The 24,792-nt window shown below is 31.9% G+C and overlaps 1 protein-coding gene across 1 annotated transcript; it reads left to right on the top strand.

Annotated features, from left to right (window-relative positions):
- The first annotated feature begins 3,868 nt into the window (after positions 1-3,868).
- Positions 3,869-4,405, top strand: LOC139510857 (ankyrin repeat domain-containing protein 34B-like). The gene has a single exon (XM_071297397.1). The coding sequence runs from the start codon at positions 3,869-3,871 to the stop codon at positions 4,403-4,405; it is 537 nt and encodes a 178-aa protein (XP_071153498.1).
- Positions 4,406-24,792: the final 20,387 nt, after the last annotated feature.

Raw genomic sequence — 24,792 nt, 5'->3', positions numbered from 1 at the left:
CCTTTCAGATAATCATTGTCAGAGTTTAAGTTCCTCACCTGTGTTCACACGAAGATCCAAATTGTTTTTATCTTGCATTCAGTTTCCACAATCTATTGTTGTCATTTATATTTATATTTGACAGTACATTTGCCATAATTAGCTATATGCCACTAGCCTCGTATTTTCAGATATATCGAAGACGGTTCTATTACAGCAATCTAGACTACAGTATCTTTATATATTTGTATTGTTTGAATACCTTAAGTTTCAATCTGGAAATAATAATATTAAGGCTGTGGCAAAAAACTTCTCATTTATTGTTTTGCATGGCATAATAGAATTGAGGTCTTGTACTTAGATAAATTTATCATGATGCACTGTCCCATAATGTTCAAAGTAAGTGTAATGAGACCATGATCTCGTCGTTAGTTACTTAACCGAAATTCTGACGAAACGATTCTTTTTCAATTTGGATTCAAAAAAGAAAGCTGAAGACAACTGAATTACAATATAAAACCCGATATTACCCTTTCTTCCTGGAAATAGAAATTGGTTTTCTACAAGAAACTCTGCTTTGATTTAGTTATAAATTTCAGGTGTCGTAACTAGTAGTGTTGACTTTACCGGACGCTTTCATGTATTTGGCTAAAATGACAGGTGAAGACTTCTAGTTATAATGTTATCGAACTTTCAGACACAGACTAACTCTACGTTGTCTGTGATTTACAGAATTCGCTCTTCGAAAACATTTCGTTTTATATAGATAGTATCACTCATTTTAACTGATTTATAAAGTGTGTTCTTATGTTATTTTGTTGCACCACCGTCAATTAATGAGATAGTTTGGAGCCAGCAAACATTTTAACCCCAACACATTCCGTATGTGTCTTTCGTGTATTAAGCATGTTATTCAGTAATTGTTTGAGACTGTATGACATGTTTTACGTATGTTTTGTTCATAAACCAGGCCATTAGTTTTCACGTTTGAATTGTTAGCATTTGTCATTTGGGGCTTCTTACGGTTGCTATGTGGTATCGAGTTTTCTCATTGTTAAAAGCCATACACTTTTTAACTTCTACGTTATTTGTTCTATGATGTTGGAATTTTCTCATTGGCAATCATACAACACCTTATAGTCAAACGTAAGGATTTTGATCCCTCATCCGTGTTGCCACAATCCATGGTAGTCATTTAAATATATACTTGACATAATATGGTTGTATTTATAAGCGATCTGCGGGATTTTTTATAATATAATCTAACCCAGTTCCACAATATAACATTTCACTAAAAGTAGACCTGTAACAATTCTTGCAGCTTCACGCTGTAGTTTTCCCAACAGTTCAGTTTTTTTTCAACACCATATTTATCCTATACTCAAATAATGTTTCATAAGTTGAATACAGTTTTTCGACAGATAAACGAGCTATCGGTGCAACAGTACAACACAAGAACTAACTATACCTATTAGATTTTGCGGCAGAAAAAAAATGGGAAGGTATTCTAGATAAAGTTGTAGAAAATTGGAAAAAAAATACACTTTCGTGTTAACAGGTTTCAAAAACACTACGTTATGTTGGTTTCAATATAGAATTATTCATTATATTTTGGGTACAAACGCTCTATTCCTTAACATGAACCTTATAAATTGTAATTTGTGTGCATTATGCAAGGAGGAGCCAGAAACTGGAACATTTACTTTGGGGTTGTCATACTGTAGCTGACATTTGGCACAATCTGAATTCTTGAATTTTCGATATAGTTCATACTTAATTTGGATATTGTCATTTTTGGCTGCTATAAAAAATATAAAATGAATTTTATCCCAAAAAAAAGCCATGACCTTGTGAAAGGTAAAAAAAAATAGGCATCGACAGGTTGTAGGACCGTGAATGTAAATATGTGTATAACGATATTATTTAATTGATAATACAAAAAAAAATAATATTTATAACAATATACAATATTCAAAGATCTAAAAATTAATATTTATAACAATAAAACAATATTCAAAGATCTAAAAATTAATATTTATAACATTCAAAAACATTCAAAGATCTAAAAATTAATATTTATAACACTAAAACAACATTCAAAGATCTAATAACAGTGTTGACCTTTTAGATTAAGTTTCTATAAAGGATCGATTAGTTTACCCGGATCGTATCGAAATTTATGGTAGGATAACATCACCGTAAAATTAAGATGTGATTTTCCGTTTGTAATACGTTTTCTACAGGTACTACCAAACATCAAAACTAAATCTTTGTTTCTATGAAAGATTTTAGTTTAAACTCGCTGAAGCTTTGTATCAACCATCCATTGTTATGATTATAGTCGAAGCTTCTATTTTTTTCTTTCTATTTTTTTGATGTGAATGGTAAAAAGGATAGAAGAACTGGCTATTTCAAACGCATTACTGATGTCCATGGTTAATCAATAACCAAGGTCTAATTTATAATAAATATTCTACTGTTATTCAGTTCTTTTAAAGACAGTATATGTTTGTTGTTAAAGATGTTATTTATTATTTATAATCTACATTCTTTTATTTGCCAGTGAGAAGTGTTTTACGGCACTTAGGCTCTATGAATGGTCTTGATGTCGTTCTCTATTAAATACTATTTCCAATTTCAGTATTGATTATGTTCTAAAAGATTATGGTAAAACAAATGTTCTATTGGTACCGCTAATGTTATTATTTATTCTAGATATATACTGGAAATAATTAAAGGAGAGGCGAAAGATATCGAAAAGACATGTGAATATTCACTTGCTAGTTTTGACCAAAAAAAAATCTGCGGGGAACCTTTGATGACTGTCTGTCATTATTCTGGCCCGGTACGTGAACTTTGAAAGAAGATAGCAGTGTCAACCAAATTTAACAGTGCGTTTAACCTCTTTCTTGGGCGACATTATTTTTTATAGTTCCAAATATGCATTTTAAAGTCAATATGTCCAATTGGGCTCGACATTGCATCCACACAGCCAAAAGAACGTAAAAGTTCTTATATAAACAGACACCCATGTCAAGATTAGTTTTAATAACTTTGTGAGTCCAAATTCTATATAAAAACATTTCCATTTAATAAGATAGGAAGTGACAATCGAGGCCTAATTTCTTTGCTAGTTCATTATTTTCAATTCTTTTCTCAACTTATTTTTTTTTTTTTTTTTTTGTAATTACCTTTGTACTATCATTAATCCTTGTATGTTACTTACAAGGGTCATCATTACCTATATTCAATGAATATAATTTTTGGTTCATCGGTTTTATTGTTTTGCTGGCTCATTTACTGAACTAATTTTATACACCGTTAAGTATGTTAAAACTATTTTAATCAATCGTTACTTGCCAAGTAAGAAAATAACATGTGTTGTGTAGGTTGCTGTTTAATTAAGCGTACCCCTTTATCTAAATAAGTAAGAGGTTTAGCTAGCTATCAAACTAGGTCTACATAAGAAAATGCCTGTACCAAGTCAAGAATATGACAGTTGTTATCCATTCGTTTGATGTGTGTAAGCTTTTGCTTTTGCCATTTTATTACGGAAAGCCCGTTTAGAATTTCCTAGGAGTTCGGTATTTTTGTTATTTTACTTTTTTATACTTCTTGATATATTTATTATTTAAGTCAACTCCAAATAATCCTATCATTTCCATGGTAAAACCAATTCGATATTGTACGATCAAATTGATTAAGTCGACACCTACATGAAATTAACACTAATTGTATCTATAATAAGAAAACGTTCGTTGTTGTAAATAGACCTTAGGTTATTGGTTAACTGCAATGTTAAATATCGAGTGACAAAATAACGATGACGTTTGAATTACATTTATTTTACTAATCTTGTCTCGTGGCTAATGACAGCAACACATACAACATGGAGGAAATAAACAAAAGTCCACCAGGAATCAACTCACAATCTGTTGATGAAGATCAATTCATTACCGATAAACTTTTTGCATCTATTGTGTTAAAACGGTTTAAACTTGCTAGAATTTTAGCTGAAGGAGGAGCAGACGTTAAAGCAACACTTTCATCTGGAGTCACTCCGTTAATGGCAGCATGTGATGCAGTCACAGAAAAAAGACACCTGAAAAAGAAATGTGAGGTAATATTTTGCTTGCTTAAAAATGGTGCTGATATCAATGCTAAAGACAAATATGACAGAACGCCATTGCATTACGCCTGCATAAATGGTTGTGCCGAAGTAATCAAAATACTTGAAGAAAATGGCGCCGACAAAGAGGAATTCGACTTGAACGGAAAGAAACCTAGTTTTTACACAGAGAATGAACTCACACAGAAAAAGTTTTCTATTCGAACACAGCGCGACAGTATAGCTACAGAGAGTATGATGAACACAAATTTCTCTTATCGTCACTGGGACTCCAGAGAATTTTTGAACGTATTTTAAAAGTTTGGTTCTTCATGTGATTTTATAAACATATAAATGTATATGATTTGACTCGCATATTTTTGTTAAGGGTTGTTTGAATTTGTTAAATATTCATTATTTTTGTTAAGTCGTGATTCTTTTTGTTTAGTATTGTTTATTTTTTGTTTAAGGATTTTTAGATTGTTTAGTGTTGTATATTTGGATTTTTTAAGCAAATAAAAGTAGCATCAGACGAGTGATCGATTTGTTTTTCGCTGTCTAACATAATCATTTTATTGGGCACTCTGAAAGTGATCAATAAACCGAACACTTACGAACATAAATTTGTTTAAACATATAGAGTATACATGTGGTTCGTATCTTCTTTGGATCGTCTGAATAATGTAATCTCATTAGCATATGAAATAATGAAAACGTTAAATTTGTAGGGATTTGAACTGTCACCTTATTAATTTAGTTCAAACTATGAACTTATTTAATGTTACAATCTTAAATCCAAATAAAGCGGCTGAACCTGATTTTATTAGTCACAAGTAAAGCTACTGATCAGCTGTAAAGAAGCAATGTAGCAGTGCCATTATGTATTTATTTAGATTTTTTACATGTTCGTGTCCTTCTAAAGGGAAATTGGCTTATGTTATTCATGTCTTTAAAAAGGGAGATACTTCGATTCCTTCTTACTATCGTTTGATTTCACTTAAACGCTGTGTAGATAAAATTATTGACAGGGCTATATATAACCGCTTTATAAAATAATTGATAGTTGAACATAGCTTTGTTTTACCTTTACCGATCTTGATTTTTTGGCAAATGATTTAACTGCACAACAACTCTTGGAATTCGATTGTAATGCATTCGAAAATAAGGAAGATATTTGCTTTGTTTTTTTGCAGATTCAGCAAAAGCATTATTTCAGACTTGCATAAATGATATAAGCAAAATGTAACGTCTCTCGGTAGATTATATGTGATAACTCCTTTGGGTATTCTTGTAGAATAGCCATACTACAAAATATTTTTCAATTCTAAATCAATTTAATAACTGGTTAATAACGTGGTTAATGTCTTCAGACAGATTATTTTTAACTTCACAAACAAGAAACTCCCAGATGACCTTTCATTTCGATTAGACAATCAATAAATTCCGATAGCATCTAATCACAACACTTGGGTATATCTTTAAGATAAGATTGTAAATGGAACGATCTTGTTCTCAAAATTACTGAAAGACATATTAAATCATCAAGGCTTGCTAAGAAAATTAAAATATAAGCTAGCTCTCTCGGGTTAGGGGGAGAGTAAGACACCCGCTAACATGTTAAAACCCACTACATTTTGTTTGTTCCTGTATATTAGTCAGGAGTCTGTATTTCAGTGGTTGTTATTTATAGTTTTGTTCATTAGTCCATTAGTTTTCTGGTTTAAATTGTTTTATATTTGTTAACATTGTTTTCTAACCTGAAATTGGTTGTTTAAGAAATCCATCCAACGAATACTGGGATATAGAAATTAGTAACAATTGACTTCTTTCGACCGGAAATAAAAACATTATCAAAGTAGGGCGTTCGTTTTGCTGTCGGATTGTATACATTCGTAGTCATGTTCATGGTGACATTAAATCTGGTACATCGTGTAGAAAGAGTGTCATACTTTCTGCACGTTAAAGAATCATTGCACCGGAGCACCTGTGATCACCACCAGTTTTGATGGGGTTCGTGTTGCTTATTCTTTAGCTTTCTGTGTTGTGTTTTGTGTACTAATGTTTGTCTGTTTTTCTTTTTTTTAGCATGGTGTTGTCAGTTTATTTTCGACTATGAGTTTGAATGTCCCTCTGCTAACTTTCGCCACTCTTTTGGGACATTTCTTTGATTGGTGCTTAGGTGGTCTGCTGCAAAGCAAAACTTCGGCCCCTTTCTAGCATATCAATGTTTTTCAATGCCAATGCAAAGGCCTCGCCCTCCATCTATCTCGCTTCACCTAGCAGAACCTTCCTGTTGTATTACGAGTTAATAGTTTCTCGTCATATGCATGAAACAATTGCCACTGAACATTAAGCAAGTATCAATCAATCAAATTTTAACCATGCAGAATAGAGATGAAGAATATTCAAAATATTCATTTGGACAGAAAACACACATTACAATTACGTCTCGGGGAAAAAATACTTACAAGTGTCTTAGTATAGTGTGTTACTAGTATGTATTCCTCAACTTGACCACACTGATAAAAGAAAAATATAAACCTCCGTAGGTAACTAATTTCATTCTTTACATAACAAATGTATCAAATTTGTCAATACAATATGTCGTTGAAATTATGTGCGAATCATGTCCATAGGATTTATTTCTTCTTTGCTGAATATATTTTGTGAAAAGTGTAAGAAGTCTTCCAAACAAACAAATGGTTCTGTATAACATCTTTGGAAAGCATTGATTCAATACTACTCAAAACAGACGTATTATAAGGCTTCAATTGTAGTGCCTAATTTCATAGTACTAAAACATGCCAATGTAAACAGAAATGTCCATTTAAAAGTTTATAATGGGCAAACGATCAAGTTTTCATCCCATGGGAGTTTTTTTACGACAATTTGCGACTATCTATTTTTTACCAGGTCAATGAAAAAAATGCCTCCATGGGCAATTTAAGGTGGCTGGGAGGGGGCGTCTTAATTAAAATCCATAAATTTTTTTGATAATTGTATCAAAATGAAGTTTTTATCATGCTTTTTTTTCAAAAATATAATAAAAAGTACAGGTCACCGGACTTTTTTTCATGCTACAGGTTGTGCAAAATTGTCATATTTTGTATAGATAATGCATGGAAAATCCTATCTTGTGTGATAAAAAGAAAACTACATGATAGGATTTTAAGATGAAATGTGAGAAGATAGCTCTTATAACATGCTTTCAGAAAAGAAAAAAATGGGGTCACCGAACTTGTTTTCTTCCTACATATTAAAATAGGTAAATTCACAACACTTTCTATTATAAAATCTTTATCTCAGTTATCACCCCTACTATCTGAGTTATCTCCCCTTATTTGTCAAAATTGAAAAAAAAAATAATCAAACACAAATATGGTGTTTTATAGAAATAACAGCCGTAAATATGATAATAGTTATCAAAGGTACCAGGATTATAATTTAATGAAACACATAACTTTCTGTATTAACATCAAAGGTCCTACGCATGAATAATAGTTATCAAAGGTACCAGGATTATAATTTAGTACGCCAGACGCGCGTTTCGTCTACTTAAGACTCATCAGTGAAGCTCGTATCAAAATATTTATAAAGCCAAACAAGTACAAAGTTGAAGAGCATTGCGGATCCAAAATTCCAAAACGTTGTTCCAAATACGGCTACGGTAATCTATGCCTGGGATAAGAAAATCCTTAGTTTTTTTCGAAAAATTTAACGATTTTGTAAACAGGAAATTTATTTAAAAAAATGACCACATTATTGATATTCATGTCAACACCGAAATGTTGACTACTGAGCTGGTGATACCCTCGGGACGAAACGTCCACCAGCAGTGGCATCGACCCAGTGGTGTAAATACTACTCTCAAAATTTGCACATTTCATTAAAGATCTAGACCAACTGCTATCTGCTACTTCAAAATCCAAGATGGAGGAAGACACCCGGAGCCACCTAAAGGGATGAAAAGGGTCGAAATTTTAGATGTTTACTCAAAATTTCTGGGTGTTTTTAACAATGTTATCCATTGAGTAGAAATACCCAACGTTTTTTTTCAAAACGTTCGATTAATCTTCTTTGCATACTATGATCTAAATATGTGTAACAGGGCTTTTGAAATATTTCATTTTTTACTAAATTTCCACGATATTAGACTCAAGTAATCTTCTTACATAAACCAAAAGTTAAAATGTATTCACTTGTCTTATAAAAATAAAAATAAAAGGTGTTTAAATTAATTGTAATACGCCTTTTTCTTTCAGCACACCTTTTGCCTTCTAATTAACAGCTAATATCAAAACAATCACATAATCTTTATTTTTAAGTGATAATTACCTTCTTTAATAATTTCAACTGTGAAGAATAAGAGAATTTTAATAAAAACATATTAACACTATAAGGACTAAAGGATGAAAAGAGTGTGTAGGCCGGGAAAGGAAATGCCAGATTATTTCATTTGTTATTTAAAAAAAGCGATGAAGAAAAGTTTCTTCACAGCAGGTCTACAAAACCATGTGTTATTGATCGGGCTATATGGGCTTTGTTTTGATGGGGTTCGTGTTGCTTAGTCTTTAGTTTTCTATGTTGTGTTTTGTGTACTCTTGTTTGTCTGTTTTTCTTTTTTTAGCATGGTGTTGTCAGTTTATTTTCGACAATGAGTTTGAATGTCCCTCTGCTAACTTTCTCCACTCTTTTGGAACATTGTTTTGATTGGTGCTTAGGTGGTCTGCTGCAAAGTCCTTTCTAGCATATCAATGTTTTTCAACGCCAATGCACATGCCTCGCCCTCCACCTATCTCGCTCCACCTTGCAGAGCCTTCCTGTTGTATTACGAGTTAATAGTTTCTCGTCATATACATGAAACAATTGCCACTGAACATTAAGCAAGTATCAATCAATCACATTTTAACCATGCAGAATAGAGATGAAGGATATTCAAAATATTTATTTGGACAGAAAACACACGTTACAATTACGTCTCGGGGAAAAGTGTCTTTGTATAGTGTGTTACTAGTATGTATTCCTCAACTTGACCACACTGATGAAAAGAAAAATATAAACCTCCGTAGGTAACTAATTTCATTCTTTACATAACAAATGTATCAAATTTGTCAATGCAATATGTCGTTGAAATTATGTGCGAATCATGTCCATAGGATTTATTTCTTCTTTGCTGAATATATTTTGTGAAAAGTGTAAGATGTCTTTCAAACAAACAAATGGTTCTGTATAACATCTTGGGATAGCATTGATTCAATACTACTCAAAACAGACGTATTATAAGGCTTCAATTGTAGTGCCTAATTTCATAGTACTAAAACATGCCAATGTAAACAGAAATGTCCATTTAAAAGTTTATAATGGGCAAACGATCAAGTTTTCATCCCATGGGAGTTTTTTTACGACAATTTGCGACTATCTATTTTTTACCAGGTCAATGAAAAAAATGCCTCCATGGGCAATTTAAGGTGGCTGGGAGGGGGCGTCTTAATTAAAATCCAAAAAATTTTTTGATAATTTGTCAAAATGAAGGTTTTATCATGCTTTTTTCAAAAATATAATAAAAAGTACAGGTCACCAGACTTCTTTTCATGTTACAGGTTGTGCAAAATTGTCATATTTTGTATAGATAATGCATGGAAAATCCTATCTTGTGTGATAAAAAGAAAACTACATGATAGAATTTTAAGATAAAATGTGAGAAGATAGCTCTTATAACATGCTTTCAGATAAGAAAAAGAAAACAATGGGGTCACCGAACTTGTTTTCTTGCTATGTATTAAAATAGGTAAATTCACAACACTTTCTATTATAAAATTTCTTTATCTTAGTTATCACCCCTACTATCTGAGTTATCTCTCCTTATTTGGCAAAATAAAAAAAAAATCAAACACAAATTTGGTGTTTTATAGAAATTACAGCCGGAAATATGATAATAATTTAATAAAACACATATTTTTCTGTATTTACATCAAAAGTCCTACGCATGAATAACATGCTACTCTCAAAATTGGCACATTTCATTAAAGATCTAGACCAACTGTTATCTGCTACTTCAAAATCCAAGATGGAGGAAGACACCCGGAGCCACCTAAAGAGATGAAAAGGGTCGACATTTTAGATATTCACTCAAAATTTCTGAGTGTTTTTAACAATGTTATCCATTGTGTAGAAATACCCAACGTTTTTGTCAAAACGTTCGATTAATCTTCTTTGCATAATATGATCTAAATATGTGTAATATGTGAAAAATTCCATTTTTACTAAATTTTCACGATTTTAGACCCGAATAATCTTCCTACATAAACCAAAAATTCAAAGAAAAGAGGAGTCAATGTATTCACTTGTCTTATAAAAAATAAAAATAAAAGGTGTTAAAATGAATTGTAATACGCCTTTTTCTTTCAGCAGACCTTTCGCGTTCTAAGGAACGGCTATTATCAAAAGAATCACACATTTTTATCTTCAAGTGATAATTACATTCTTTAATAATTTGAACTGTGAAGAATAAGAGAATTTTAATAAAAACATATTAACACTATAAGGACAAAAGGATAAAAGGAGTGTGTAGGCCGGGAAAGGAAATGCCAGATATTTCATTTGTGATTTTAAAAAAGCGAGGAAGAAAAGTTTCTTCACAGCAGGTCTACAAAACCATCTGTTATTGATCGGGCTATATGGGCTTTGGCTTCACGTTCAAAGACATGTTAGTTTGTACTAAAAAAACAGGACAAGACCTCAAATAAAAAGATAACCTATTGCAAAACGTTAATCTTCAAAACCTGTCTATTCTCTGGATTATTAAATCTGAGACATATGATTAAGATAGTCGTCGTATGATGAATATGAACAGCGTATGTATAAATCCTACTGTTTTAGGTTGTTGTTGTTCGGTTTCATAATTCACTAATTAATGAGAAAAGTAACATAATACTCATCAAAATATTATAAAACATGATATTATGGGGATTAACACCAAAAATGTATCCAATACGCCTGTAAATTTACTTTATTTAGTTTCACGAGAAAAAAATGTCAGTAAAAAACATATTCATGAATGTTCTTTCAAACAGCGGCAAAAAATTACAAATATATGATATATTAGTCAAATGTAAAGTGCAAGGTTCACCTTTCATATGCGCAATATTACATGGCCCCATTTATCAAGGATTTCAGTGATAACTATTTCATTAGAGTATACATGTTTATTTAACCACAAACTACACACACAATGTTTACAATTTCAAAAACAGCAGTATACATAAAAATAAGTATTTTGATGCCATGGGAAAAGTTACTCCATAAAACCTAACAGAATATTATAGTTGTGAACAATGTTTTGGGTAAATAAACTATTGATGGACACATTTGCAAATCTAAAGATTCAGCACTTTCAAATAAGCTTGATGCAGATTAAAATCCCCAAAACAACAATTAACGTTCAAAAAGTGTTTCATTCTGCCAACAAATTGACATTTAACAACACATCTAAATTATGTAAACGTACACACTTGTATCCTTGGCATAAGTATCAATGCCAGACCAAAGTAATATGTGTAGTAATAATCCAGTGCTAAGATACTGTGATGATTTGATTTAATAAAGCAGCAATTTTGAGTATTAAGATGACCTAAAAGTTTGAATCATTTTTAATTTTTTTTAATAGTTTACTCTTTAATTTTTTTTATATTTTTTTTTATTATTATTCATCATGGATTAACAGGCATTTACATAAATTATCTATAGTGGCACATAATAAAGCAAGCAAGAAAAACAAGCAGAATCAAGCAAAAAAGAGTAAACAAAAATAATACTAATAATACGATATGATATAACCGAATATAGATGAAGTATAACATTTTCGTCAAAAAATATATAGGGATAATGGAAAGTACATTTCAAGCACATCTATACATAATAATTCACTATTAAATTAATTAATGACTTTATCCCAGGGGTTCCAGTACATGTTATAATCTTTCACAATCATATTTTTTGAGGAAATATGTTTTTCTAAAATTTAAATTTTCTTTAATAAAGTATATATAATAAGTCCCTCTATATGAGGTTTTTTCCTCTTGCATCTTTGATCTGTATATAAAATATTTTACTAGTAAAATGACTTTATTTTTTATAAAAGTTAGTTTATAGTTATCATAAAGAATGAACATGAATATAGATATAGGAAGATGTGGTGTGAGTGCCAATGAGACAACTCTCCATACAAATAACAATTTAAAAAGTAAACCATTATAGGTTAAAGTACGGCCTTCAACACGGAGCCTTGGCTCACACCGAACAACAAGCTATAAAGGGCCCCAAAATTACTAGTGTAAAACCATTCAAACGAGAAAACCAACGGTATGAATATGTCTACATTTAGTGGAATTTCAATATGAGTTGCATCAAAAATCCAGGCATTCAGATGATGCCAAATGTCTGCTACAATATGACAGCCCAACAATAAGTGTTCTATGCTTTCTGGTTCTTCCTTGCAAAATGTACATAAATTACACTGTACACGGTTCATCTTTAAAAGTAAAGTATTAGTACCTAAAATACGGTGAATAATTCGGTATTAGTTTACTCTTTAATGCTCTTCAACTTCGTAAATTTTTAGGACTTCCGACTGTTTTGATTTTAGCGACATCGATTCGATGTCATGTGTACTATTGTTTTTCTGTTTGTCTTTTTCATTTTTAGCCATGGCGTTGTCAGTTTGTTTTAGATTTATGAGTGTGACTGTCCCTTTGGTATCTTTCGTCCCTCTTTTCGACTTGAAACATTAAACGCGCGTCTGGCATGCCAAGGTATAAGGCTGGTATGTTTGGGTATTCGATGCAATTCTTTATCCACGTTTGTTCTTCGCGGGGTTTTACATTCAAACTGTTTTAATACGAGCGTCACAGAAACACGCGACTGGCATACCAGATAAGCCTTGTATAGTTGATGATTTGTTTCCTACGTCCGTAATTAACGTTTATTTGTTCCTCTTTGATGTATAAGTAAAGGGTTATATTTAAATCATAGTGACCTTTCTATTCATTTGGTTGATTGATTCGATCCACCAAAATATCAAACTTATACAGGTAAAAACGATGATGAACATACTTTCTTACCTACAATATGAAATCTAACAGACCTAGAAAAATAAAATTGCACGTGAACGCTATCTGTTTATATTTATTTTTATGTTTATATCGAGTAATATGACCGTTGGCAGTCTTCGGAGGTTATCTCGATGGTTATTTTTATATGACGTCTAGACAAAAATACATATGAAATTTGGATACATATTATCGTCCATACATTGTTAATTGTTTATTTTAGACTTTTTTTTAATTTGGATATATGTTTTAATATATTATAAATCAAATCTGAGAATTTGAGTCAAATCGGTGAACATGATTTTGACAGCTTATGCTCCTTAAAGTCTTCTAACAACAAAATTGCTGGAATAGGTACAGTGAAATTGCATTTTGTTTTGTTATTTAGTCTTTACTGTCGATGTATTTTCTTGTACATTGAAATGTGTTTATTTATTTACTAGTACTGCGTTTGCAATCAGCCTCATGGTTAAATTGACTTTTTAGATTTATTGCTATTGCGCTATAGAGAAAAACTTTATTAAAACATATCGCATTTTTAAACCATATAGAATGCTAAGAAATAATGTTCCATTTTTAAAAGTTTGCTACTACAGGGACTCCTGTAAAATGAATCGCAGTAAGGTATAATAGACTATTTTCTTTTACCGACTTTTAACTCCGAATTATATAAATTTTCGACAGGTTACCTACTCTGCGTTTGGACATCCTGGTATTCAGTCAAGTAAGAGCGACCAAAAGAAGTAAAATCAAATATACAATCAGTGCAATTTGGTAGGAAAGATAACTGTTTTCTGATGATTTTGTTGTGTATAGAAAACATAAAACAGTTAATTTCCCCCCAAAAGTGTACCGATTGAAAGTTTGATTTGACTTACCTGACCAAGTACCAGGATGTCCTACATGATAATAGGTAAACTGTCGAAAAAATATATATTCCGAAGTCAAAAGTCGATATTAGGAAAATGGTCTATTGTATAAAGGCAACAGCAGTAAACCGCTGTTCAAAAGTCATAAATCGATTAAGAGGAAACAAATTCGGGTTACAAACTAAAACCGAGGGAAACGCATCAACTATAAAAGGAAAACAACGGAACAACAGAAACACACATATCTCAGTCACGTCTCAGTCATTACAGCTGAACGGACGTGCTGGGCCAGCTCTCCTTTACCCGCTATCTTCGATGAGGGTTTACATACAGGGGTTAGATATCAACGACTTACTACTTAAGATGACAGAAACCAATCCATGCCGTACAGATAGACGTAGTAGTTGGCGTACCTGCGATAACACGCACTCCAAAACCATTGTATCATGGGGAGTGTTATGCCGATTAACGTCCGAGGGATGTATCCTAGGCTGTTGGGTGATACGACCTTCATTTAACTGCCTCACGGCTTTGGTCCTGATAACGCTTCCTGTCATCTTTAGAACTACGTCAGAGATCATCTACCAGTACTCCATCATCGAGGCTAGCGGGCTGCCAAGCTGATCAAACTGGCCCTGAAAGCAGCCGTTAGTGAAGAATAAACAACAAAATAGTCAACAAACCAAAGACAACTCACCAAAACCAAGATGGCGGCCTACATATTGCGACCTCCACTACTTGTTCCTGACCCACGGCATCAAAATATGTTAAAGCTCACCAAACGTCTTCGGGCACCGAGCCGACCGTGCTAGGGTTGAAAAGCCAGTCAAGGTCGTTAAACACTTCCATATACAGAAACACTGAACAAAACAAAAACAAATGCCAACATACATAGAAACAGACTGTTTGATATGGACAATTTAAGAAAAATGGTGGGTTGAGCCTGGTTTGATGGCTGGCCAAACGTCCCGCTTATATGGCAATGTTAAAAAAATATCAAACGACAACACTGCGTGCCAGGAATACAGTACAAACAAACGCAAGAACACTCAACACAGAGAAATACATAAATAAATTATATAATAGTACATTACAACATGTAAACCACAGAATAACTACGGACATCTCCCATTATAAACGACAGCATAGGACACTACAAACAGTGGCGTATTTTTGTGTACAAGATGTCATTTTGTTAAAATATTAATGTGTGCTGACTTTTTTCATTTTGACTTGCCTTCTTTCCACAGGTGACACAACTTTATATCCAATAATAAACCAACCAGATAAATGTTTTATCCCTAATGATACAAATATAACATACATGTACATTAAGCATTGACTTAATTTGGCACAAAGCTGCAAAGGTTGACAAAAGATTGGATTGGATTCTATTTAAATATTTTCGTTTGTATTGGTTTCTTAGTTTATTGAATATCTCATAGCATCATTATATTATTTTTATATCAGCGTAATGAATTATCAGAATAAAATTAGCATGACATGTAGTCATGTACATATGAGACATGTACATATTTTAAGCCTTGTATTTATGACGTGATTATGACAGAGATAAGCTTCGTCAACATTCAAATACATGTGTGTTGATAAATCCAATGGTTGGGGTTAACCTAAATCCCATTTGAAGCAGCCGTAGTGATCTACACTACATCCGGTTTCATATGAAATCCTAATTCAATTCCACAAATAAACAAATGCAAATCTTTAAGAAACATTAACGAGTGACTTATCACTTAGTTTATTTTTGTGCACAAGATGTCATTTTGTTAAAATATTAATGTGTGCTGACTTTTTTCATTTTGACTCTCGCCTTCTTTCAACAGGTGTCACAACTTTATATCCAATAATAAACCAACCAGATAAATGTTTTAAACCTAATGATACAAATATAACATACATGTACATTAAGCATTGACTTTTTTTGGCACAAAGCTGCAAAGGTTGACAAAAGATTGGGATGGATTCTATTTAAATATTTTCGTTTGTATTAGTTTCTTAGTTTATTGAATATCTGATAGCATCATTATATTATTTTTATATCAGCGTAATGAATTATCAGAATAAAATTAGCATGACATGTAGTCATGTATATATGAGACATGTACATAATTTTAGCCGGATATTTATGACGTGATTATGACAGATAAGCTTCGTCAACATTCAAATTTTTATTATTATTATTAATGATGATGAGAGGTTTTCAAAATAGTAATAACTTGAACAAACATTATGTGAAAATAATCAATTGTTCACAATTTGTGCATAACATTTAAATATAGTTTTCTCTTGGTTATTAATGCTTATAATAATGAGGTATTAAGATAAATCCAATGGTTGGGGTTTAATAACCTAAATCACATTTGAAGCAGCCATAGTGATCTACACTACAGCCGGTTTTTCATATGAAATCCTAATTCAATTCCACAAATAAACAAATGCAAATCTTTAAGAAAAATTAACGAGTGACTTATCACTTATATATATAGTTTATAATATTGCAATATTTCATTTGACCGACTCCTTTTCAATAATGTCTCAGAGACGATCCAAACTCAGATGGTCAAAAGTATAAACTGTTGCTCATCTTATTTTCATGGTTATGGTTGTTTTTATGATATATTTAGAAGAAAGAAGTAGTACTAGTAGAGAAACCTGTATTAATTGAATAACAAATTAGAACACTTTAAAATGAATAACAAGTTCGATTGTTAAGCATGTCTTTATTAGTATCTTTTAAAGCACCGGTCACAACAGATCGTGCGATTTTTTTGTCTTGGAAGATCTATAAAATAGTTGTCCTGGCTCTGTCGTGCAAAATGTAAAAAAAATATTTCGAGTGGTTACATCAGCTATGACATATCCACGATGGTTCCACGATGAGTAGAAGACAGAAAAAAGAATTGTAATTGTACTATCGTGGGTTTGTCGCAAGTCGGTCGTGTGACAGTCGTGCGATAATCGTACTATAATCGTGAGTTGTTTCGGGCTATTTTTCAGGTTTTCATGTCAAGGGATGCGCGTGTTACTGTCATGTCACTTTCGTGTCGCTGTCGTGTCACTGTGATGCGACTCTCAACAAAAGCTTTTGAATCATTTCAGGCTCCATCTGCATGAATCCAACGAAATCACCGACAGATTCCGGCTCCAAATCTAACATCAGTGTACTATACTGCCCAAACATCAGGCGCCGTGTGATCCATGGCCTAACCCACCAACGTCCGGCGTTTCGCTGGTTCCTATTCTGTTCACGGGCTCGAATCAACGCGCATAGGACCATGTTGTAGTTATTAGTTATTAGTTCTAGAAATTATTATAAATTAAGGAATGTATCTCCCTCATGCAAAGCTCTGATTCCTTTCACGGATTTGGCTATACTTTTTGGACCTTTTGGATTATAGCTCTTCATCTTTTATATAAGCTTTGGATTTCAAATATTTTGGCCACGAGCATCACTGAAGAGACATGTAATGTCGAAATGCGCATCTGATGCAAGAAAATGGATACCGTTAATTGTATTACTATCACTGGGTCGATGCCTCTGCTGGTGGACTATTAGTCCCCGAGGGTATCACCAGCCCAGTAGCCAGTACTTCGGTACTGGCATGAAAATACGGATTTTTTTTTGTGTTATTAAAATTAGGTGAAATAACAACACAGACAGGACGCAAACCCCAGTTTGGTGAAAAAATGTTGATTGACATATTTAATCTTTCATTGAAATACATGTAAGGTGTGTATAGAATTATGAAAGTTTCATCTTCATATTTTTTCCATTCACCTATATAGTTTTGTTTAATTACGAAAATTAACACTTTCCATGTTGAGAAAGACTTCCTCCTTCCTTAATTACATATTTTGGATAACGCTTTCTTTGATAACCTCATTAATTTTTTTCTGCGAAAAAAAATGTTTGTGTTGTGAGACTTCATTCTTCCTTAGATACTAAATTGATTAATACTTTCTATTTCAATAACATTATCTATTATAATTTATATTTATCTCCCAATTAAACCATATATTCATTTAAGTTACACTGATGATAAACTACGTAAAATTGCACGTACCTGCATCATTCTGGTTTAGTGTAAGAGAAATATCGTGTTGATCTATTATAACAGAGCATACGCTAAAGTGTATCATTTCTTATCATTATATTGAATTGTCTGTTGAAAAGCATTCATATGAGGTTGTACTGCAGGTATGACATGTACTTGACATTATCAATGATAAATAAATGTGTTTGTTATATGTTAATGTTGTGTTTGTGTCGTAATTCTCTTACATTTGATGCGTTTCCCAGTTTTAGTTTGTAACTCGGATTTGTTTTTTCTCTATCGATTTATGAATTTTGAACAGCGGTATACTACTGTTGCCTTTATCTATAAATAAAAATCATCTAGGTCTGACGAACATTGCAAGAATGCGATAAACATGTTAACCTCACTAAAAATACGGATAATGCTAAAATGAAATTTAATTGTATTTAATTTTTTATTTTCTTGAATTAAGATCATTAAGGTTTTGGATTTCATTTACTTTGGCCTGAAGCATCGCCTTAGACAGTAATTGTCAATATGACGAACTGGTGCCGTTAAGCTTGGTATCACAAGCCCGTTAGCCAGTAATTTGACTCAAAATAATTTGCTCATAAAACATTTTGATAATCATTTTAAATATGGAATTTATCTCGATATGCATAGCTTTCACTTTACTTTTGGTCCCCATGAAATATACTAACTTCACCTTATGGGATATACATTTCCCAACTTATTCCGTTTTCAAGAACATGCAGCTACTACTCAGACTTCACCAGTGTCTACGTAAAAGGTTAATGAACCAGGAGTTCATCAAAGAATGTCTCGTCCTTTTACTAAAAGTTCATCGGAAGGTACCAAGACCTTGTTAATAAATATTATTTAGCAACATCACAAATGTAAGATGGTTTTGAATGATAAGATTCAGGATACTGGTGTTTGTCATCTTTTAATAACATCCTGTCATTGTGTTATTGTGCTTTGTTACATATTTGTTTTTTTTTTATAGCGATTTAGTTATTTAAGGTTTATGTACCCTTCTGTAGCCATTTTTGTACGAACTTTTCAAACTTCAATTGTATCAAAACTACAGATAAAATGAATAATAGAGATAGGCCATTTTGTACATATGCCAAGGGGAAACTTGATGCAAAGCATTATTTTTTACTGTTCCGTTGCATTTAATAGAAAAAGAGGACTTTGTGGCAAATAAATCAAGATTTTTATAGAAAATCCACAGCCTTTATCCTTGTATTCTCATATTTGGCAATTTGATGACTGATAGATATAGGATTATTGCATGCAGTGCTAGCATTGATTTCCTTAAAACAAGTTTATAAATGTAGTTATTGGTTAAGACAAGTATAAATATGGCCAAAATCAAGTACACCTTTTAGGGTGCGCTCGACTTTAGTGACTCAGCACGAGGTGTTTTGGAATTTACAGGTTACTTAGAACTTTTTGTAAAAAATAAACACTAGCACATCATAGAAAATCAAGTGAGTAATTTATGTTTCAAATTTTATAACAAAAATCTCTGTATTAAAGGCTGTGGATTTTCTATAAAAATCTTGATTTATTTGCCACAAAGTCCTCTTTTTCTATCAAATGCAATGAAACAGTAAAAATAATGCTTTACATCAAGTTTCCCCTTGGAACATGTACTAAATGGCCTATTTCTATTATTTATTATATCTTTCGTTTTGATACAATTGAGGTTTGGAAAATTCGTACAAAAATGGCTACAGAAGGGTACATAAACCTTAACACAATGTCGACTGCTGTAACCCTATTTCTGACATTATTACCTAATATGTCTGCTTGTTTTCTTCAAATATCGTTGTCAATATAATGGAATTTGATGCCACTGTCCTACAAGTGGGGGCTTTAGCTAGCTATTAAACCAGGTTCATTACACCATTTTCTACACAAGAAAATGCCTGTACCAAATCAACATTATGACAGTTGTTATCCATTCGTTTGATGCATTTGAGCTTTTGATTTTGCCATTTGATTAAGGACTTTTATTTTGAGTTCAGAATTTTAGTGATTTTACCTTTGTCTTAACTAAAGGAATCTGTATATAATAGATAAGGTATCCAGGTTTTCGCTTAATTGATTAATGACTTTTGAACAGTGATATACTAATGTAACTAGTGTCACTAGCCACCACAAGTGATATATATTGCAAATTATTGTATATACATGTATATACGCCTCACATTCGACTTGAGAATTTCTAACACCTGTACTACAGCATTTGTCATATAAATGTTTTAACGTTAGTAATGTAGGAATTTAAAAGTCACTTATAATCAGCTATAAATGAACATGGCTTATCATGCATCTTATACTCCTCTATAAAAAGGCCTCAACTGAAAACCTTATATTGAAGCAATGTAAATAGTCAACACAAACCATTACTCAGACGAATACAGTACCATATTCTTTTTTGGAGCTGAAATTGATTAAAAGCATGCTAATGCATCATGTCATATAACAATGGTCTTCAAAAACTTCTCTTCATAAACACAACTAATCGGAAAGTTTATGAATTAAAAAGAGGCTAAATATCTGAGACAGCAATCCTTAAACATTATCACATACCTTAGAATATGATATTTGACTATCAAATCAGTCATCGGTGATTTTACTATACCACATGTATTAGAATTGTTTAAATAAAAGCTACTACAGATCTGCCATCAACTTAAAATTCATACATTTAAACAGACACAATTAAGTTGCTAAAAATCTTCTTCATTTGGTCTTTGTTGGGTTATTGTCTAGTTAGAAATCATCTCACATTTCCCAACTTTATAATATTAAATTGGTAATTTAACAATCTTATAAAGTCAATTGAGCTTGACTGGAGGCATTCTAAATGGAAGGATATTGTCAAAAAATCCTAAAGCCATTACCAGTGCTCAAATTTTAGATGTCATGGATCAAGATAAGCACACAAGCTTTTGTTAACTTTATAAAAGTAAAAATAATTAGACAACTGACATTAGAACATACTCACCCCTTCTTGTCCAATGAAAAGTCAGTTTTTCCCCCTCTAATTTCATAGTACATGGTTTTCCATGCACTATGAAATGCTATACAGCCCGTAACAGAGAAGTGATGGAATTGGCGTTTCTTTACCGTCAAAAAAAGTTACGTTATCGACAAACTTATTTCAGAAGTGACATAACTTAATTTTCTTCATCGACAAAATATTTCATGTCCAACGTGTAAGTGTACATTGTTGAAGTCGAAGTTTTTTTTAACACAGTAAAACATTTTTTATAATCAACCTCTGTCATTGGCATTTTCATTTTAACGGTAAAGGATCAAATGCGGGATCTCCGAAATTTCTATTATTTGTTACGAGGAAATCATTATTCAATTGAACATATGCTCAATGTAGATATTATATACTGCTTGCACTGTGAATATTTATGGGATTCAACACTGTAAATAGTTTTTCTTTCGTCTGATACAAAATACCCCATATATTTTCTTTTTCATACCTATCTGTTTATTATGTCCCCAGTATTTATGTCAATCATACATTGTTGCAATACCGACATGCTTGTACTTTGTCACAGAAAAAACTGAAATAAATTTCCTTCAAATCGAAGTAAAAAATACAAATGTACCCTTTAACATTTGAAATGTTGAAGACAAGATTGCACTATATCTTAAGTTATTGACGAATATTTGAAATTTAAACCTCTATAAGATGTGATGTACGGCACAGGTTTTCAACAAGAGTAGAATTCAAAACCTTGAATATGAAAGCCTCGAAATCCATGATACTTTTTCTGTGCGGCAGTTATAGCTACAAAATCCAAACATCTACACGACATATAATACATGTATATTTATATATTGGGAATTTATTTTTGTTTCCAAACAGAATTATAAGGTTATGTATAAGTGCCTCCGTTCACTGCACAACTATTTCTTGCAATGGCAATTTTGTTGAGAAATTTTCCCGTTTAAACTGTACTAGAAAAAAGTTTGGCATGTGAAACGGACGAAGACATATTCTAACAGAAGTACAAATACCAGTCCTCCCTTTTGTGTATACATATGAGAAAACATTTCAAAGTTATTGATTGAATTCAAATCCATCACACATACGGTACACATTGTAGTCCGAAAAAATAAAGGACTTCATTCCTATCACACACCTTTTTAATTGTTTACCAGTATATTTATTTTAGTTTTGAGTAAAATTGTAAAGGTAATAATACCATCAAGACGTCCTTCCATAAATCTTTTTTTTCTGTTCTGACTTTGAAGAAATGACTACCTTTCGCCCAATCGAAATGGTGAATGGACATATTTTGTTTCATATTATTAGAATTATTTTCAATATTATCGGTATTAAACTTGATTATCAACACATGAAAGTTTGTCAGCATTGTCAATCTTTTTAACGTTAAAGTACCAATAGTTCGGTCACTACTCAATTAAGTTTGTCGATAATAGTAAATTTTGACGGTAAAGAAACATCAATTCGATCACTTCTCTGTTACGGGCTGTACATGAATGACTTTTCATTGTCAGTTAATTATGAAAGTGAACTCTTAATAACTGCACTAACGAAGTGTACAAGCCCCTGAGGCAATTTCCATGGAAAAGAGTTTACTGATTAAAGATAAAAGAGCAAAGTTTAAACAAAACATTTTGAATTTTGCAAATTTTCATGCATTTTTTAACGGTACACATATATAGAATAAACAAAAACAATTTGGGTACGGATGTAGGTAAAATAATACTTATTTAATTTATATACCTGACATTTGAGAGATTGTTTTCTTTCAAGAAAACAATGTCAGACTGCTGATATATAAAGCAAACTTTTTTTTTGGAGAAACACAAAAACATGTAAATTTATCAATAAAAAGAAAGCATTTAATGTTGAATGGTCTGATTTTAAATATTTATACAGAGTGTTTTTTTATTTATAAAAAAAAAGTCAAATTTCAAAAAAGGGGATTTATATAACATTGTGTTGCTTTTTAAAATAAAAAATCTCAATATATATAACTATTAAATTTTACCTTAAGCAGAAGAAAAACAATTTATGCATTCGGTCCTCACAAACTATGTCTGAGCTTTTTTGTCTGAGCTTTTTCATTCCATCCATTGAAATGATGATTACCTATGTTTTACATTTATTTCATTATAAAAAGTGAACTCTTATTCAGGTTTGAATATTACAATGGGAAAGGATAATTTTGTAAGGTCACTCGAAAGTGTGAATATGTTCTAAATTGGTCAGACAATACTTAGTCATGTTTTATGAAGATTTAAGCCCTTGGCTTCGCCTTGGGCTTAAATCTTCATAAAACATGACCAAGTATTGTCTAACCTATAAATATACTTAAGATTTCTTAAATATTTATTCAGAAATATCCATAAAAGATTATTCAGTTACATGCTCATGCCAAATTTCTATTTTCAGTGTAGTAAGTATCATATGTTGGATTGGGTTATAAACCTTAATTCTATAATACCTTTTGAACTTATTATTTTCCCAAGATTAAGTATCGTAAAAAATTTCGACTGCTTCATATTTTAAAATGAGTCATGCTGGTAGGGGTATATTGATATAAGAAGATGTGTTATTAACTTATGAGTGCAAATGAGACAACTCTCCATCCAAGTCACAATTTATAAAAGTAAACCAGTATAGGGCAAATATGGTCTTCAACACCCAGCCTATATATGTATATAAAAATAAAATAAACAAAACCATCATTGTTGTATCGTATATTTTATAAAGTATTATTTTTTAACTTCTACAGAACACATGTGGTGGAAGATGTCACACATTATTTAATTACAACAGAAAAAAAATATTACAAGCTGTTCTAATTTTTGCACCTGTCAAAGAGATCTTAATGTGTTGTACATGTACTACAGATTATTAACATAACAAGAGAACACAAAGATACTAAAATGTTACTGAAAACCATTCAAAAATTTAAAAAGGGGCAAATGTTTCTTTAAAAATATTTTTTTATGAAATATAAACTAATCACTTTCAGTTCTGATGGAAAATATTTATTTACATTTCTGTCAGGGCTATTCCAGAAAAAAATGTATGGAGGGGTTGGAAGGCACATTATATTAATAAAACATGGGTGATGGGTATCAGAGCAACTTTTCACACTATAATGCACTATAAGTCTCAATTACAATTGTCTGGGTGGCGGGTGCTGACAAAAAGTGCCTTCCAACTCCCCCATACATTTTTTTCTGGAATAGCCCTAAAAAAAAATCAAATCAGGTAGTAGGAAATAGCACCATTTAAGATTATTCTTCATACTAGTATTAAATGGAAGAAGAAACAGTTAAGGACTATAAACACAAAATATTTTATGAGATATAAGATGAAACCAAGGTAAGAATATTCACATAGTAAAATACATAAAAATGTACACACATTCAAACCAGATGCTCCGCAGGGCGTAGCTTTATACGACCGCAGAGGTTGAACCCTGAACGGTTGGGGCAAGTATGGACACAACATTCAAGCTGGATTCAGCTCTAAATTTGGATTGTGATTAAATAGTTGACACAGCATAGGTTTCTGACACAGAATGAATGTGTTCTAATGAACTTAAATTTTTTGTTTTCTCTTAGAGCAATTCACTATGCTGTTGAATATTAAT

Source organism: Mytilus edulis, chromosome 2 (assembly GCF_963676685.1).
Source record: "Mytilus edulis chromosome 2, xbMytEdul2.2, whole genome shotgun sequence".
In the NCBI taxonomy this organism is placed as follows: domain Eukaryota; kingdom Metazoa; phylum Mollusca; class Bivalvia; order Mytilida; family Mytilidae; genus Mytilus; species Mytilus edulis.
The sequence above is the reverse complement of the archived record's forward strand: the minus strand, read 5'-3'. Positions and strand labels throughout refer to the sequence as shown.

Excerpts from the sequence above, each read along its gene's own strand:
- LOC139510857 (XM_071297397.1), top strand. The coding sequence starts at position 3,869 with ATGGAGGAAATAAACAAAAGTCCACCAGGAATCAACTCACAATCTGTT.